Genomic DNA, 18,377 nt, shown 5'->3' on the forward strand with positions numbered 1-18,377 from the left:
AAAGCCTTTAAAAAAAGATATTAAAATGCCAGCTATCTTTATTTTATTGTTGTTATACTCATCATTATTAATGTTACCGTTATTATATGAAGCTATCGCAACAGACACATCTAGCGCATGCTAAAATCATATTTGTTTCCAAGGGAGGAAACATTTTGCTGTCAGTCTGTCACTGTAGCTTTCCTTTATGAAAGACAGCTTACTTCCTCTCCTCATCATTCACAAATATGAATCAGTAGTACAACCTAGCATTGGTCTAAAAGCTAACATTAGAAGACTTTTGAAAGGTACACCAATTTGGAGAGCATCCTTCCTAGACAGAGGGAGAGGAGAGCAAAAGCCTTGCTCTTCTGATTGCCCTCCCCAACCCCACGCTTCAATGTTTATAAGTGTAAAAGAACGGCAGATAGCTGATGTCTACGTGGTTTTGATTCTTTTTTTTTTTCCCCTGTGATCGTCACTTTCTGAGTTGCTAGGCCTGTGGATTGATGGCTGATACTGCCCATTGTGTATTTGTGATTTGCGTTTGATAATTAAGGGAAACAATGGGAGTCCATTGGGTCTCATTATATATAATGGTTGGTTTAATTTGTTTCACTTCTATCTTGTTAATTGTAAATTGATCATTAAGATTTGAATTCTAATCTGTCACCAGGGTTGTGAGTATTGAAGCTAGAGCAATGATCCTGGTTTTAATCACTGATGATGAGAAACAAATTTTATAATTTTGGTACATATTGCAGTTCATATATTTTAACACTGTATTTTATGATGTTATAAATATTGTTAAATGACTTTTAGTGTAGTTTTACTGTGTGGACTATAATGTATAAATTATATTACTGTTTTGGCAACAGTAGGTATCCAACTGTGTGAGTTTAATTGAAGTAAAGAACACACACTCGGTTGAACTATTTTTCCTGCATGTTTGGTTGATGTTATCTTGGGATAAAACATAAATTACACTCTACAGCAGGAGAATAACATTGGCCCATGAAAACAGTTACCAAAAAATAAACCAGAATCTAAAAGAATAAAAATTTAAGGTGATATAAACCCCTTAAAAAGCAATCATCGTAATTCTAATTATAGCAATAAAATATTATCTTGCAACACGTGTTATTGCAATTAAATGATAAATTTAGCTACTTTATAAAAAAGTCAGAAAAAAACAAATTATGTATTAAAAACTTCAAAATGAATTAGATTTTATCACAAATAGTAGACTAGTATAAAGTCTTTAAATATATGCACTCTTTTTTTCCCTGAAATATCTCTTTAACTTGGAAAAATTGACTGGTAACTACAATCACTACAATTAAATGAACCCATTAAATATCTGTTATGGACAAGATACTGACTATGTTGGGTACTAGAGATGCAGAAATAAAACTAGGCATATGCCTTGCCATTAGGGAAGCTTCTAGTAGAGGAGGGAAATAAGATTGGCACATAAATAACTTTAATACAACTTAGAATATATCAAGTTCATAGGAGGGGTTCAAAGAGAACAACCATTGTGAGAAATCTGAGGAAGGAGAGAGATCTGACATGACTGTACCATTTTGCAAATGTTATCACATTTGAACTTCACAATAGCTCTGTCAGGTAGACGTTACAGGTGTTATTATTCCCATTTTACAGATAAGAAAATTGAGACTCAGAGGTGAAATGACTTGCCTATGGTCACAAAGGTGGTACTAGAACACAGGTCTTCTGACTCCAAATTCTGTGCTTTTACCTCTACATCACAACTAATACCAGTAAGTTGTTTATATGTTCACAGTGTATTTAAAGGACCAGATATCTTCTCCTTTTCATTTATCCCCTCCACATCATAATTAATGGATTTGCAATCATCTGTTAATCTGTGATAGAATTTTTGCTGCTACTTCTTTTGTACAGGGCTTGTGATAATAACTAGAAAAATCCTGGCTCAAACTAAAGATAAGAATGAGGAGACATTGGTGAGAGAAAATATAGTCAAAACCCTGGTCATAGGTGGGTTACCTGAAAGACTATGGGTTTTGGTGAGAATATGTTGTCCAGATGGGTTTTGGAAAGGAAGTGACTTTCCAAGTCCCCAATCCATATTAGCCAAATCTAATAAAATGAAGTTAACACGAATAGATGTGATCTATCGACATATTCCTGCCCATACATCAGTGATCTGTGATTTTGTCCACTTGGGGAGATCTCTTCTCTGAGGTACATCACAACCCATCTTTGTTTTAGTAGATTAGTCCTAGGGAATTGAATGAAGCCCATAAGTGTTAAGTGACCCAGGATCAAATAGCTAGTAAGTATCAGAGGCAGAATTTTAATCCAGGTCTTCTTGATTTCAATCTCAGCTCTCTAATATTCCAGGTAGGATCTTGAGTGAACTTTGATAGGAATATATCTATAGTCCTAAACTTGAGCCAATGAGTTCTATTTTGAATGTGTTGAGTTTGAGATACCTAATTAATACAGATGGAAATATCCAATAAGAATTTTGTGGTGAATGAGTGAATAAATTAATGAAAAAAATATTAAGTTCTTGCTGTGTTCTTGGCATGGCCTTAATGGAAATGATACAGGGCTGGAGCTCAGGAGAGAGAGAGAGAGTAGGGCTAGGTATGTAAATCTGAGTGTCCTCCATAGAAAGACCATAATTAAAGTCATGGGAGCTGATGAGATCATCAGTTAGTCAACAAGCATTTATTGACTGGCACAGACACTGTACTATGTGCAGAGGGTACAAGTACAAAGAATGAAACAATCCCTTCCCTCAAGCAGCTTATATTCTAATGGGGGAGACAAATACATATATAGTATATAAAGAAACTAAATGCAAATAAATGTGAAGCAGTTAAGTACAAGATTATCTGGAAAGGAAAGCACTAGCAGTTGGGGAGAGTCAGAAAAGTCCTCAACATAGAAGGCAGTGGTGCTTGAAGTGTTGTGAAAGAAGATAGAATTATATGTGGTGGATCTGAGGAAGGAGCAGATTCTGGGTATAGCAGATGGCTAGTACAAAGGCATGGAGGTTGCTGAGAGAAACGAATATTACCTGTGAAAAACAAAGAGAAGACCAATGTTGCTGGATATACAAATGTCTGAAAGGAAGTAATGAACAGTGAAGCTGGAAAATCAAATTGGGGCAAGGTTGTGAAGGGCTTTAATTCTAGAAGAAATAGGGAGCCACTGTAGTTGAGTGAGTGGAAGTGTGACCTGGTCAGTTCTGTGCTTAAGGAAAGTCACTTTGGCAGGAGTAGTATGGAGGATGGATTGGAGTGGTGAGAGACCTGAGGCAGGGAGACTTGTTAGTAGGCTGTTTTAGTATTCTAGGCAAGAGGTGATTAAGGCCTGAACTAAGATGGTAGTTGAGTGAGAAAAGGGAAGGGGTCACAGGTGAGATTTGGTGTGGAAATAGAAATGGCGAGATTTGGCAACTGATTTGATATGTGAGGTGATGTAGAGTGAGGAGTTGAGGAGAGACTGTAGAGAGAAAATAAAAAGAACGAAGAGAAGAGGGCCTAGGGCAGAATCTTGGAAGATACCCACATTTAGAGTAAGCAGTACATAGAAGACTTAGAACAGAGCTTCTTGACCTTTCTGTGTGTGTTATAAACTCCTTTGGCAGTCTGGTGAAGCCTGTGGACCCATCCTCAGCATGTTTTTAAATAATAATAAAGTTTTTTAAAAATAAAAGTACATAAGATCACAAAGGAAACAAGTTATATTGAAATATATGCGTATTTTTCCCATCCAAGTTTTTTTTAATAGCTAACGTATGTGGCATAGTGCTTTACTTTATTTTTTGAGTCTTTTTTAAAAAATTTATTGATTTATTTATTTTTAGCTTTCAACATTCACTTTTATAAGATTTTGAGTTCTAAATTTTTCCCTTCTTTCCTTTCCCCCTCCCCAAGATGGCAAGCAATCTGATATAGGCTATACATGTACGATCATATTAAACCTATTTCCACATTAGTAATGTTGTAAAAGAAGAATAAGAACAAAAAGGAAAAAACCACAAGAAAGAAAAACCAAAAAAGAGAAAATAATATGCTTCGATATGCATTTAGACTCCATAGTTCTTTCTCTGTCCATCTAAGTTTTACAGACTTCCCTTGAATCTATATCTATAGATTACTTAGAGGACCTTGGACCCCAGGTTAAGAACCCCCAACTTTGAAGGAATAGCGAGACAAGAAAAAAGAGAACGAAGAGAAAATAGCATCATGAAAACCCAGAGAGAATCAGCAGTGTCAAATGCTACAGAAAGATCGACCACTGAATTTGACCATCTTAGTTGAGTTGACAAGCCAGAATATGTAAGGTTTGAAAAATGAGTGAAAAGAGAGAAGACAGAAAATGTGTCCTTTTTCTAGTAGTTTGGCTGTGAAAGGGAGGAATATAGAATAATAGCTAGCATTTATATAGCACCTACAAGGCTTGCAAAGCATTTTATAAATATTATCTCATTTTATTCTCACAACAACCTTGAAAAGTCCATTACTTGTAGGTATGACAGACTCAAGTGAGGGATTTTTTTTAAAGAATGTAAGAAATGGGGCCAGTTTATAGGCAGCAGGAAGGGAGGCAGTACATAGCAAGAGATTAAAACTTGGAGAAGTGGGAAGATGATGTAGTTTGTGTCTAGGTCTTCCCAAATTGGGTAGCAGGGTTGTAGCTCTTGTATAAACATTCAAGATAACAAGTGCAAATCAGCTATGTGACTTTATTTAACCCCATGAAAAATGAAGAATATACAAAGGACTCTCAGAAGTCCATAAATAGATATAAAAACACATAAAGTTTTCAAATAGTCCCTGAGCTCCCCAGGGAAAGCAGTCATATTGTGGGACAGCTAAGTAAGCAACAGTCCTTCTAATCAGACCTGAATACACTGTCTGAATTACTCATTGGAATTTGGGAAAGGAAAGGTCCTAGTCTGTTGCTTCTCTCCATGTCAAGGGTCTTCTTCACCAACCAACCTTGAGGGACGTGTATTCTCTCTCTATAGCTAGCTAGGTGGCACCGTGGATAGAGCATTGGGCTTGAATCAGGAAGACCTGAGTTCAAATGTTGCATCAGACATTTACTAGCTGTGTGATCCTGGGCAAGTCACTTGATTTCTCTCCACCTCCATATCCTCAACTGTAAAATGAGAATCATAACAATACCCCAACATGATTGCTCTGAGTCTCAAATGAGATAGTAAAGCCCAAGAGCTTATTTTCTTCTCACTATCATTTTACAAATGAGGGAATTGGATTAGATGATTCCCCAAGGTCCCTTATGTCTTTAAATCCTCTTATCTTCCTGGAGAGGTTCATGCAGTTAGTTGACATTTTATGGATGGAAAAAATAAAGGCTCAGAGAAAGGTGGTTGATTTCATTATAATAACCAGAGTTCCAACTCAATATTTTTTGAATTTATTGGATGATTATCAAAAAGTAATTTTTCTTCAGAGCATAGAGCACAGAGCTACAATAGAAGTCTTGAGACAAATAGAATAGAAGATCACTCTTAAGACAGCAAGATGGCTCATTGGGTAGACTATTCGACTTGGGGTCAGAAAGACCTGAGTTTAAATTCTGCTTCAGACTATGTGACCTTAGTCACTTAACCTTTCTCTATATCAGTTTTCTTGTCTGTAAAATGGCAGTAATAATAGAACCAATGCAGTGTTGTGAAGATGAAGTGAAATAATAAATGTCAAGTGCTTTGCCAACCTTAAAGCCCTGTATAAAGGCCAGCTATTATCTGCTATCCTTCAGAATGCAGGTATTGTTCCAGCCTTGGTAGTCTAATGAAGAGAGATCTGATTAAAAAATCAGGTGATAGAAGTGAAGAAACACTTGTCAAAGGGAATGGAGGACCCAGGGGGTCAATTACTAAGTGTGTTGGCATTTTAAAGAATGGGTAAGGTTGGGGTTTTAATTGAGTTTTGAAGTATGATTGGAAGAGGTGAAGTAATACATCTATATTGATATAGATATATATCTATAAAATAGATACCTCACAAGGTTGTTCTAAGGGTTAAATGAAATTGTTGTCATTGTTTGTACTTCATTCTCAAAGGGGACCAATGACATCAGGAGGGTGATATCTTGACTTGCAAGTGAATTGGATTTAAGCAAGGCCAGGCTGTGCAAAGTCATCTGCCCTACTCTCTCCTCCAGGGTCATTGGGAGTCTAGTGGCAAGACATAATTCGATACCATGGGCAATGATGATCCTTAAATGAAATAACATAAACTTTAAAGTACTACATAAAGTCAGCTGTAACAATGATTATATTAATATAGTTATATGTATGTTGTTATTTTATATGCTTATTTTTATTACATATTTATCATCATCATTATTATTTGTTCTAGACTTTTGGTTTCATTGGCATTGGGAATTCCCTGCTGAGGAATTCCTCACTCCCGCACTGTAGCCCAGCACCAGCTCTACCACTTGGAACCATAGAGAGCTGTGTGGATCTCTGAGCGGTGAAGTCACTTACTTGGCCAGGGTCAAACAGTCAAACAGCCAATATATGCTATCAGAAGGCATTACTTCACTGGGAGTTCCCTAAATACTATCTCAGGTTCTGTTGGAAAGAATGTTATTACTGTCATATGATAGATAGGAAGAGAGACTGTTCCAGGCATCAGGGACAGCTCAAACAAGGGGTTGCTGGTGGAAGGTATGAAGATTGGCTGGAGGAAGTCATTCATCAGGTAAGGTTGTCCAGGACAAATCTAAATTCTTCTCCGGACCTAGAAGAATATTTTAATCTTAATGAATTTTCTTTTTCTCCAAAAATATTGTCTCAAGGTAGGAACTTCTTCAAGAGAAAACTTTTAAAAAATGTTCATCATCTTGAGAACCCCCAATATCATTTCTCGAATGAGTTTCAAAACTTATTGCTCTAGAAATTAGTCTGGTGACACTTACTTAAAATATAAAAGGAAGAGATGTTGTCATAATCACATCTGACATTTTTGCCAGGACAGGCAACTTTTAGAGTAAGTATCTCATTCATTCATCCATCCATCCAGCATTTTTCTTAGGTCTATAGTTAACAAAGAATTTCACTAGGCATTACAGTTTCCACTAATATTTCTGATTTGTCATTTGTCTTCTCAGGTGGTGCTTTTCTATACTGATTTAAACCTTTTTTGCTTCTTTAAGTATGGAGGATAGGTTACCTTCCAGAGTATCTGGTAGAAGAAGGCATGATAAAATACGAAAGCTAGCTAGAATCACCTTTTCTGATTTTACTTCTCTAGGTGTGAAGTTTCCCATCTAGATCAAGAAAACAAACACATGATGGAAAAACTGGGAAAACTGCAGAAACGAAATAATGAATTGGAAGATCAGTGTATCCAGCATGGAAAAATGCACGAGAGAATGAAGCTAAGGTAGTAAGTTCTATTAATCAGTCCCCATGCATTATATTACACTTATTATGTTTGGAGAAAACAAGATGGCACTTGAGTAATAGTTAGAACCATACTCCTTATTATATTTAGAGGAAGACACCACATCATCATTGCCTGTAATTTGATTATCTACCTGCCCACGCTTAAGCTGTTCTTTTCCTATATAATGATAGGAATTCATTTTCATTATTCTCTGAAGACTTAGAATAATATTCAATATGCAGTGCTTTTGTAGGTTAATTTTACTATTTATCTGTGTTACTCATTGGATGAACTCTGTTCTTAACCAATAAATGGTTAATGGGATAAACCCATTTTGATATGGACCACAGGTTGCTTTTCTTATTCAGCAGTTGTTTTATTTTGTTTTGTACAAGCAACCTCTTTATTTGAGGGGATAGCGTATAGAGTGCTGGACTGGCAGTCAGGAAGACCTTGGTTGAAGTCCCACCTATATATTTAGTGTAGTAGCTTTGTGGTCAAAAATAAATCAGCTTAGCTTCTTTATCAGTAAAATGGGTGAAAAATGTGTGAAGTACCTCTCTACCTCATTTGTTGTTATGCTCCAGTGAGATAATGTATACTTTTAAAAGAACTATATAAATTTTTGTTATTGTTATCTGTATTGCCTCTTTTAAATTAGTTGTTTAAGGGCAACTGGGTGCCGCAGTGGATAAAGCACCAGCCCTGGAGTCAGGAGGACCTGAGTTCAAATTTGGCCTCAGACACTTACTGGCTGTGTGATGCTGAGCAATCACTTAACCCTGCTTGCCTCCAAAAAGAAATAAATAAATAAGTTATTTTATATTTATATCAAATAACCTTTTTCAGTCAGTGTTCTCAAAGCTTAAAATTACTTAACACTGACTTGATCTCTGTGTCACCTCTTTCATAAAAGCTTCCTAGTATTCCCGAGTAAAATGATTCTTTCCTCCCTGAATCTCTTCTTCTGCTCTATTTCCTATGCTTATCATAATGCCTGGCATATTGATGCCTATCGATGCTTATTGGTGGGTTGTTTTACCCTTGTGCTATATACATATATATATATATATATACACATATATGTATGTATGTATATGTATATATATGTATATATGTATATGATACTTTTCCAAGTAATGTTATAATACTTTTGTATGTTTCACCCCCAAGTAGCTTATAAACTCTTTAAGAACAAGGATTGTATTGAATATCATTTTTGCATCTCCAGTGCTTAGAACGGTGCTTTTTATTATTGTACTTTGGTGAATTCAGGATTTCATTGGTATGGGATATTCTACCCAGTGATGTAGATCCCACTACTTCCACCACCTCCTCATCCTGTATTATTCTTGCCCATGTTTTCCCATAAATTCTTGATAGAAGAATTCCAAGTATGCCAAAAGCTTTCCTCCTGTTTCTTTTAGTACCATAAATATGACAATGCACCACTAGGCTGTCTATTTCCTATCTACCATTCCTACTACAGAACCAGCCCACCTTTGAGTACATCCTCAGATATGTCTTTTAGGTCATGTTTCAGACACAAGTAACTTGCTTATGTGTTCTGTGCACCTTTCTACTACCTTTTGGGTTATTGTACAAAAATCAGGCAGCATCACTAGAGAAATACTGGTGTTCAAGAAACGAATTTTTCTGACAACAAACCCTAGGATTTAAAGCTGGAAGAAACAATTAGAGTCATTCCAGTCGGACTCCCTCATTTTGCAATGAGGTAGCTGATGCCCAGAGAGAGGCATCTTGCCCAAGATCCTGTGGGTCGGCAGAAGAGCTAGGTGTTGAACCTATGTCCTCAGATTGAACAACAAATGCAGCACTGTTCTTTTAAGCACCTGCTATATCCAAGGCACCGTGCTGGGTGTCAGGCATACAGAGATCAAAAGAGGCCAGTAGTAGCCATCCAGGTGCTTACATTTACCTGTGGGGGTACAACAGACATGCTGAGAAGTAAATACAAAGTATATGTGTTATTATACAAGGTAATTTCAAGAGAGCAAGAGCCCTCGAAAAACTGGAGATGAGGGAATCAGGAAAGACATCTTCTAGATTTCTAGAAGGTAATACCCGAACTGTACTCTGAAGGGCTCTCAAACAACTTTGCTTTTCACTGATTTTTTTCCTTCCTGCTATCTACTTGAGATCAATTGCACTGAGAGAATGGGATTTGTGTTATGCTTATCCTTTCCCGTCTACATTTATGTAGCTTATTTCTGGCCCCAAAGTTTATTGAATTTTTGACTTGCAATATTTCACTTAAAGTATTGAACAGTATCTTGGGTTTTTTGGTGAATAATTTATCAAATTTGTTACAGTCACTTTTCATTCTATTTCTGTCTTCTGAGCTGTTAACATCTTCACCCAGCTTAGTGTGCCTGCATTCATAATGAGTATATTCTCAATTCTTTAATCCGTATCATAGATAAAAGCAGTAAATAATATCTATCTCAGATCAGTCCTTGTGAGATTCTTCTCAGCATGTTACCTACATCTGTCGCAGTTTTTCTCAGCTATTTCCCAGTGACACTGAGCCATTGATTACTAGTCTTTGGTTGTGAATTTTACAAATTTCCTATATTGTTTCTTATTTCCTTAAACCCTTTGCTTTCTGCCCTTACTAACCCCTGAATTAAACAATATTCATCCCCTGTCATATCCCACCTTGAACACTTACAATACCTGATTGCCATACCCTAAGGGTTATTTCAGTTATCTACAACTTGTATGTGTCATTCCTAATCTGCATGAAGTACTCTCCAGTCTTTTTTCCCTCGTGAGATGATGTATTTTTTGTATTTTTTTTATTCTGAACTTAAATAGCAGAAAAAGAACATTTCCTTACAGCTGAAAAAGAGGATTTTCTATTAAACTGTGAATCTCTACTTCATACCATTTGCTTTTTTAAAAACTATATAGCATCTCCATACTACTTTGGAAACTGTCCTACTTGTCTGTGCTTCCTTCTGAATTTCTTTCTGTTCTCTTTGGCATTTTAAAAGATCTTCCGACAGTCCTCATATTTTGGGCAATCACTACTGCTAATCCTACCCTTGCTCCTCTTCCTCAACTATATAATAAGGGGGTGGAGGGGAGGAACAATTCTAAAATATAAGCATAGTCAGACAAAACAAATGTACACGTGTAGTGGCCATATCCAAAAATGTATGTCTGCACCTGTGTCTATTGCTTCTTGCTCAGGAGGTGAAAAACATACATTATAGATCCTCTAGAGGCATGATTGGTCATTTCTTTAATCAGAATTCTTAAGACTTTCCAAATTATTTTTCTTTACACTGCAGTAGCCCTTGTATAAATTATTTTCCTGGTTCTGCTCATTTCATTCTGCATCAGTTCATACTACCCAAGATTCTCTAAAATTGACTCCATCATTTCTTATGGCACAATAGTTTTCCATTACCTTCATAAGACCAAATTTGTTCAATCATTCACTGATTGTACGAGAGGTAATCTAAGACACCTCTTTGATTTCCAGTTCTTTTCATTTTTACCCTGTTCTTGTGTTTTGGTTTGCGGGGTATCTTTTTATTGAGTAAGGCTTACCACTTTCCCTTTTAAGCTATTTATTCTCTTTCTAATTATTTCTTCAAGAGCTTTTATTTCATTTTTTATCTCTTGCTTCATTTCTTTTGAGTATTTGTGTAGACCTATACAAAAACCTTTTTTCCCTTTTAGTATCTACTTGTAGTTGTGATGCAGTTACTCTCCCCTTCTTTTGGGGGATCTCTAGATTTGCAATAACTTTTGATACTGGGTGTTGTTTTCTTTGATTTGCTTGTCTCTCCAACTTTAGTTCCTCAGCTGAGATTTTGTGCCAGGGCTGAGCTTCACTTTTGAGTGGGGTGACAAGCTCTGCTTGGTTTCATCTTGAGTACCCTGGGTTCTTGAGCTGTCGTGCATTTCCCAGGGTTAGATGTTCCTGAATCTTGAGGATCAGCACTTAGGATCTTCAGAGGTCTCTCTGGTGTCTCAGAGCAAAGTGTTAGGGACCTCAGATATCCTTGGCTTACTGTATCACAGTCTGAGGGCTGCCTCTCTATGCTGGTTAGGTGCTGCAGCTCTCTGACACATCCGGGGTTCTCACCCTGGGGTTTTTGACCACTCTGAGGCTTTCTTAAGGGAGCCCTTCATTCTTTTTTGTCTCCAGACACCTGACCTCATAGGCTGTGGGCATCTCTGATCGTCCTCTGGTTACAGTGGAAGGCAGTCTTGGTTTTATGGCAATCCCTTTTCCTAAGGCTCTCAGGCTTCTGTGTGACTCTGGGACAGAAGTCATTTACAATAGGTTCTCATTGGATTTCCTGATCATTATTTAGTCTGGTACAAATTGAGGCTTTTGCTGGAGTAGGTATGTAGGAGCTGGTTAGTAGTCTGCCTTTCCTTCAGGCAGCCATCTTAGCCAAAGCACTTCTGTGAGATCAGTACTCTCCAATCTTGAACTGTTACCCCTCTTTTTCCTCCAAAACTCCACTTAAAATTCACCTCCAGCATAAACCCTTCCTTGACAATCCTGAATCAGAGTCATTCCATTGGTCCATTCACAGAATTTCAGCTCCATTGACTTCAGTATCCACTGAGTACATGTATATACATATATGTGTGTATGTATGTGTATATATGTATACACATGTATGTACAAGTGTAAGCACATATATGTATATATACATATATATTTATGTAAATATTTTATGTATGATGGATCATTTTCTTTTTAAATTGTAAGATTTTTGAGGGCAAGGACTATGTTCTACTTCCTTCTAGTTAACATTAATGATTAACACTAGATTTTACATAGTCAATCCTGAATAAACGTTTTTAGATGACTGCACATACACCACAGATAATAATCAGATGATTTTACATAGTGTCCCTATGGCATTACATAATGTAATGGAAAGAACGTTATATGTGTGATCAGGAGACCTTGGTTCAAAACTCAGCTCTGAACTTTTCTGGCTTTGTTACTATGGACAATCCATTTAATCTTTCTAAGTTTGTTTCTTCATCTGTTAAAAGGAGATATAATTAAGAGTGTGCTGGTAAATGTTTAGCAACCAGGCTCTCTGGGAAAAAAAATGTATGCACACACACTTTTAAATTTAATCTTCATTATTAACAAAATAATAAATCAAGTCTTGATTTGTAGCATTTGTCAATTTTTGAGGTATAAATGTTCAGTCTGAAAACTTACCAGTTGGCTCTCATAAGCCAAATAGAGCTGACTCCAGTGCACCCTCCTTGATATAATACTTGCAGCACCTTAACTCAGAGTTGTGGTGATAAAAATGGTTTATTAACCTTAAAACACTATAGAAATATGAATTATTGTATCACATTCTTAGTACCATAAAATTAGAGTTCATCTAGCCCAACTTTTATTTTACGTACAAGGAAACTGAGACCGAGAGTAGATAAATGACTTGCCCAAGGTCATAGCAGCCAGTCAAATGACAGCACTAGGACCGGAACCCACTATACCAGAATGCCATACCTGGCTCTGCTCTTGACTTTCTGGACTTCAGAAGCATGCTTCAGTCGCTTTCTCATCCTGGAACTTCTCTTAGCTCTTAGAGCCTTTTTTCTTTGGGACAGTCAACCCCGTTTACAACCTTCTCACCTCTACCAGGAAGAAGACCCCTTTCTCCTTCCTCCTTCCTCCTTTGTAAGTTCCTCCTGGGGCCTTCATTTGTGGAAAGGGGCCTGTGCCTGCCAGTCTTCATTCTCTCCTGGCTTCTGTTACTTTCTGGACTTTAAAACATTCCCCTGCTCTGGGTACTTTCATTTCCCCCTTCCCCAACTTTTCAACTTCTTTTTTTGTGTCGTCGTCCCCCCCCCCCCCCCGTTAGAATGTAAGCTGCTTGAGGGCAGAGGTTGTCTTTATTTTTACTCCTATTTGTATCCCCAGCACTTAGCTGGTGCTTAGTGCCTGGTGCTAAGCAAGTCCTCCCTCCCTCCTTCCCTCTTTCCTTTCTTTCTTCTTTCTCCATGCCTTCTCTCCTTCTCTCCCTGACTTATCGATGAGAATATCATACGGAATAGTCAAACTGCATTCTCTTGCTTCTCCCAGCTAATCATGGGATCATAGGATTTTGTTCTGAAAGCGACTTCATAGGCCATCCGGGCCATTGCCCTCGTTTTAAAGATGAGGAAACTGAAACTTGTACAGGTTAAGTTAATTGTTCAAAGTCGCAGAGAAACAGATTCAAGGCTTCTTGACTCCAATACCAGTGCTCATGCCACCATGGCATGTTGCTGCCACATTTTTTTACTTTTGGTTGGCTTCTAGGTTTTTCAGGATTTTCAGGGAGAAGTTTGCTAGTTTGTGAGGTTTTTTAAAATAATTTTTATTACTTAATGAAGTACATAAATACTAGATTTAAATTTTTTTTAATTTCAAAGATAATACCATATTTGACTTTTTCTCCTAAAAGTTTCCCCTAATAGTTTTTGTGTGTGTGTGTGTGTGAAATTGAAATAATTCCACTTTCAGAGAGAGTTATAATGAAAGAATATACACAGGACAGGGATTTTTTCTTCTTTTAGTCTTTTTTATACCTAGTGGCTAACACAGGTAGGTACTTAATGAATGCTTATTGATTGATTGATTTAGAGATCTTCAGTCCCAGGCTATGATCAGAGGCTAGAGATAGCACATTTGAAGCTAATTATTCTCATGCATCTGTTTTTCACTTTATAGAGGAAAGAGGTATAGTTGTCAGTCAGTAAGCATTTTGGTCAATTAAAAGAGAGAATTACTAACTTCGAAGTAATAATGCCCAGAAAATCCAGTGGATCTGGACTTGGATATATGCTAGTTGCTTTTTCTGGAAAAGATTACATTGTGGGATTTATTTCACTACTTTGATAGTCCACATAAGGTTTAAATTCCCAAATCAAGCTTACAGAACACCTATTGCATTAGGAGGTAGTAGGGGTATACTGTGGACTATTACAAGAGTTTGTTTGTTTTTTTGTTTTTTTGTGTGTAGATTGTAAGAAAGGAATTTTGAACAGACTGATTGACATCTAGCTACTTTGGGAAGAAAAAAACCCAGCACAAATGCTTTATTCAGTTTTTGTTTGTTTAGTAGAATGCACATTTACAGAAAGGAGGTAAAAAAAAGGTTAGACTTTCTTGTTTTTCTTAACCATATAGTGCAAAATGATGCTGACAGAGATTTGCATGGATTAACTTCAGTTTTAGGTGAGCATCTCTTTATGGGCCCGAGAAAGTTCTTTTGAGATTAGCTTCCTTTTTAAAAGCTATTTTCCTAGAAGAGAACAGTATTTGTGCAGATGAGAATGGAGAGTTGTTTGCTTTTCTTATTGCAGAAGGAAAATGTACAAGTTTGATTAGAAAAGGGTATTTTTAAAGGCATCTCTTATAAAAGAAAGCATTGAAGTGGCATTTGAGTTACTCTTTTCTAGCAAATGTAAATTGTAATGCTTATTTGCTAGCCAAATGTGACATTAAAATAAAGTAGGTATCCATCTAGATGATATATTACTGACACTTGCTGCTTAAATGGAACTCAACCAGCCTTTCCTTTGCAAATTGTGGGGGCAGAGCATTGGATTAGCTAGTATTTAGATGCCAAATGTACAATTTATGTTGTATTATTATGCTGTTCTGCAGATTTATCTTCACCTTCTTTGTGCCTTTCCCTTCTCTATTTTCACATCGTCTGATCTCTTACTGCTCCCAGCTTTCCAAGGGAAGAAATGGAAATTTTCAAAATTAAAACCTCATTAAAAACATGAGCTGTTAGTACCTAAAATATGTCATTTTGTAGCAGTTTCTGTTCCCATAAACACACTGTAATAACCATGGTATAGATTTGGGTATGTAATAATGATATTATTAAATGATTTCTCATATTATTAAGTTGTGATGATTTTTATGGCTTTCTCTGTTGTTTCTGGTACCTGAAGATGGGGGAACAATCCTCATAACCTATTTAGAAAAAAATGAGTTTAGAGCTAAATTTTACTTTGATTATCAAAAAGCTGTGAGTAGACTTTTCTGTTCTTCATAAAGAATAGAAGTGAAAAGAAAATTACCAAAAAATTCTATGAGCTAATGTTAAATTAGTCTGGACAAGCATGTTAGAAAACTTCCTTAACTACCAGCTTATGAACCCTTATTAAGGGTTCAGCAAATAAAAGGTTCAGCAAAAAACAGTGTCACAGAAAGAGGAAATGCAGAAAGCAAAACTCCTAAACCAAGTATGTTCATTGGTTATATTTCCAGGTCTAAGCCTCATACTTTCTCATTGCTTTCATGATCCTCAGTGCTAGCTCACTGTTTTACACTTTTATAAAACTGTTCAATATTTGGCTTAGCCCTTTAGGATCTTGAGAACTTAATTCAGGAAAAACAAGCAACAGAAATTTCAATTCACTCCCCTGAATCTGAACTGATAATCTCTACTATGCTTTTCTAGGAGAGAGGGGTCATTTTTAATGTTGAAGTATTATTAAATACATTTCTTTTCAGTTACTAAAATATGTCACTTTGATGAGAGCTTCTGTAATCCCCTAAAAATGACCAATTGTGCTGTAGCTTTGTTGTAAATATATATGAACTAAAGAATTTAGTACATCACTTAGCAGAGGTGATTTTTAAACTTATGTCATCAAAGGTTCTGGTAACTAAGATTGAGAGGATCCCAGAGGATTTGGGGCAGATGTATCTATCCCTAGGGCATCAGTGGTTGTAATTTAACTATAAAAAATGTTAGAACCATCTGGGTAATAAGACGACAGAGGTCTGCTCTTTCCTGTTACTATAAATAAGAAGGAGATTTATTTTCCTTTGTAGACATTGAATTTATAAAAATGAGATATGTTGAGCTTGAACTCTGAGCCAAGAGGCTCGGCTGTGTCTGCAGCCAGCACCTGGGGTGGTCTACGCCGCACACCCTCCAGTGAAACTCAGTTAACAACCCTGCCTCTTCCACATCTGTATAATACAATATGTGCTGCATTTTATATGGATTCTACCTTCAGGGGAGAGGTCAAATTTTTCGTGGCTAATGTGGTCTGTAGATAGAAAGAATGTTTGGCTTTGCAAATGAGAAGGTACTTCTACAAAAGCCTGTTCTCCCGATGTCAGAATTTAGCTGTCTTTCAAAGTGAAATTAAATTACCGCAAAGTAGCTGTGTCAAAGAATCTTTTATCAGAGGAAGTTAGGTTGATTTTCTCATCCCTGAGAAAAGCTTGCTCATTTAAAAAAAGCAGGCAAACAAACTACTCTTCCTTCTCTGTATAACTGCTTCCCTTGTACCTCCACAGTTAGAGATACTTAGTTTTTGCTGATTTGCCTGGCATGTGTCCAGCAAAATAGACCATTAAAATTCAGATCCTTTCTCAATAATTGGGACAATCAATTTGCATTAAGCTAGACACAATTATAATTTTATGTACAATTTAAATTCTATAGAAAATAATCAGTATGCGATAAAGAAGGACTCTCGTTCTAATGCAAAGAGGTGTCTTTATAGCCTGTGTTAAACAAATCTTGCCTATTTTGAAAATAGTTCCCTTATTATCTTTGGCATGGAGTGGCTCCATTGTGTTTTAATTTGTTGTAGAGGCAGCCATGTCACTATAACTATATATTTGATAAAAATATGACTTTCACTCAGTTTCCCATTTACACAGAAAGAGGGTGAAATAGAGTAAGGCAGGTGCGGTGCCATTCTATCTTATATATCCTGATTTTTATAACAAAAGCAAGCTCAAAAAAAGCATCTATGTAGGACTGTGGGATGTGTTTGGCACCTCTGCTGCTGGAAAATTGAGGCAGTCCTAGTTCATTATTGCTATTTTGAAACAGACTAAAAATGTAGTGTTCAGACTGGGATTTTATACTGCTTTCAAGGAAAAAAAAGGATTCTCATATGAGGTCATGGTTGGGGAAAGAGGTTGAGGGTATGGGGGATGATAGAGGAGGATGGTCCTCCCAATTGTGTGGCTTTGAAAATGGAATATTGCGATGGGAAATCTTCATCTCAACAATGCCTTACATTGCAGAAAAGCCCCATAGCAGATGTCAGCAGACCCAGAATTCAGCATTTTCATGCTATCATTTGTGTGTAGTTTTGATTTTGTGATGTTATTTGGAAAATATAGCATACTAGAGGAAATATTATTAGGCAACATGGAGTAAAATAATGGATACATAGAAAACAAATCCTGTCAAAGCTTGAGCTCATATTTGGCTTCTGTTTATTGTGTCTGTCTGTTTCCATACATGGTCTAGAATAGAAACCGGATGTTTGAACTCTCTCTCTCCCTCTCTCTCTCTCCCTCCCTCTCCTTTTCTCTCTCTCCCTCTCTCTCCCTTTTTTCCCTCCCTCCTGTCTTCTCCTTTCCTTCTCTCTCTCCCTCCTCCATTCCTCCCTCCCTCTTCAGTATTAGTTGGCTTGCTATTTTTATTATTTTTTATTTATATCCTCATTTTTAAATATTTGTAGTTTGTGTAGGATAACACATTAATTTTAATGACATATTTTCAGCCTCTTGGAATAGTTGAATCATAAAACAAACCTGAAGATGATATATAATCCAAGACAGGATATAAACTGAATATTACACTTATGTTATATTTTCCCACTGTCATACTAAATTAAATGGCAAATGGCTGTTTGGAAAGCTAATGTATATTCTTATTTGAGCCTCTTGCTTTTGTACATGAATCTAGTTTGCATATTTTTGTAGCATAATGGGCATTTTAGAAATCTTTCTAATTCATGATTAAAATGAAAAGAATTATACAAGTCATGCATCATTTAAAGCAAGATGTCACTAATAATTTTCTGATGATTTGGAAACACATTTGCTCAAGAAAATACCTTTCCCAGAAAGACTTGTTATTTTGATTGTAATTTTTTTCTGCTGCCCATTTGCTTCTAAGCACAAAGCTATTTCTG

At 36.5% G+C, this 18,377-nt stretch overlaps 1 protein-coding gene across 5 annotated transcripts in view; it reads left to right on the plus strand.

The window, feature by feature from the left end:
* The window catches only part of LOC114050146 (serologically defined colon cancer antigen 8 homolog), a 268,476-nt gene that overhangs the window by 170,849 nt on the left and 79,250 nt on the right, over positions 1-18,377 (plus strand). For all 5 annotated transcript variants that reach the window (XM_027871749.1, XM_027871748.1, XM_027871747.1 and 2 more), the window contains one exon: positions 7,272-7,403. In XM_027871749.1, the coding sequence (XP_027727550.1) occupies positions 7,272-7,403 (132 nt within the window). The remainder of the gene's footprint in view (positions 1-7,271; positions 7,404-18,377) is intronic.

The sequence above is a fragment of the Vombatus ursinus genome, unplaced genomic scaffold, assembly GCF_900497805.2.
Source record: "Vombatus ursinus unplaced genomic scaffold, bare-nosed wombat genome assembly UNPS02014798.1, whole genome shotgun sequence".
In the NCBI taxonomy this organism is placed as follows: Eukaryota; Metazoa; Chordata; class Mammalia; order Diprotodontia; family Vombatidae; genus Vombatus; species Vombatus ursinus.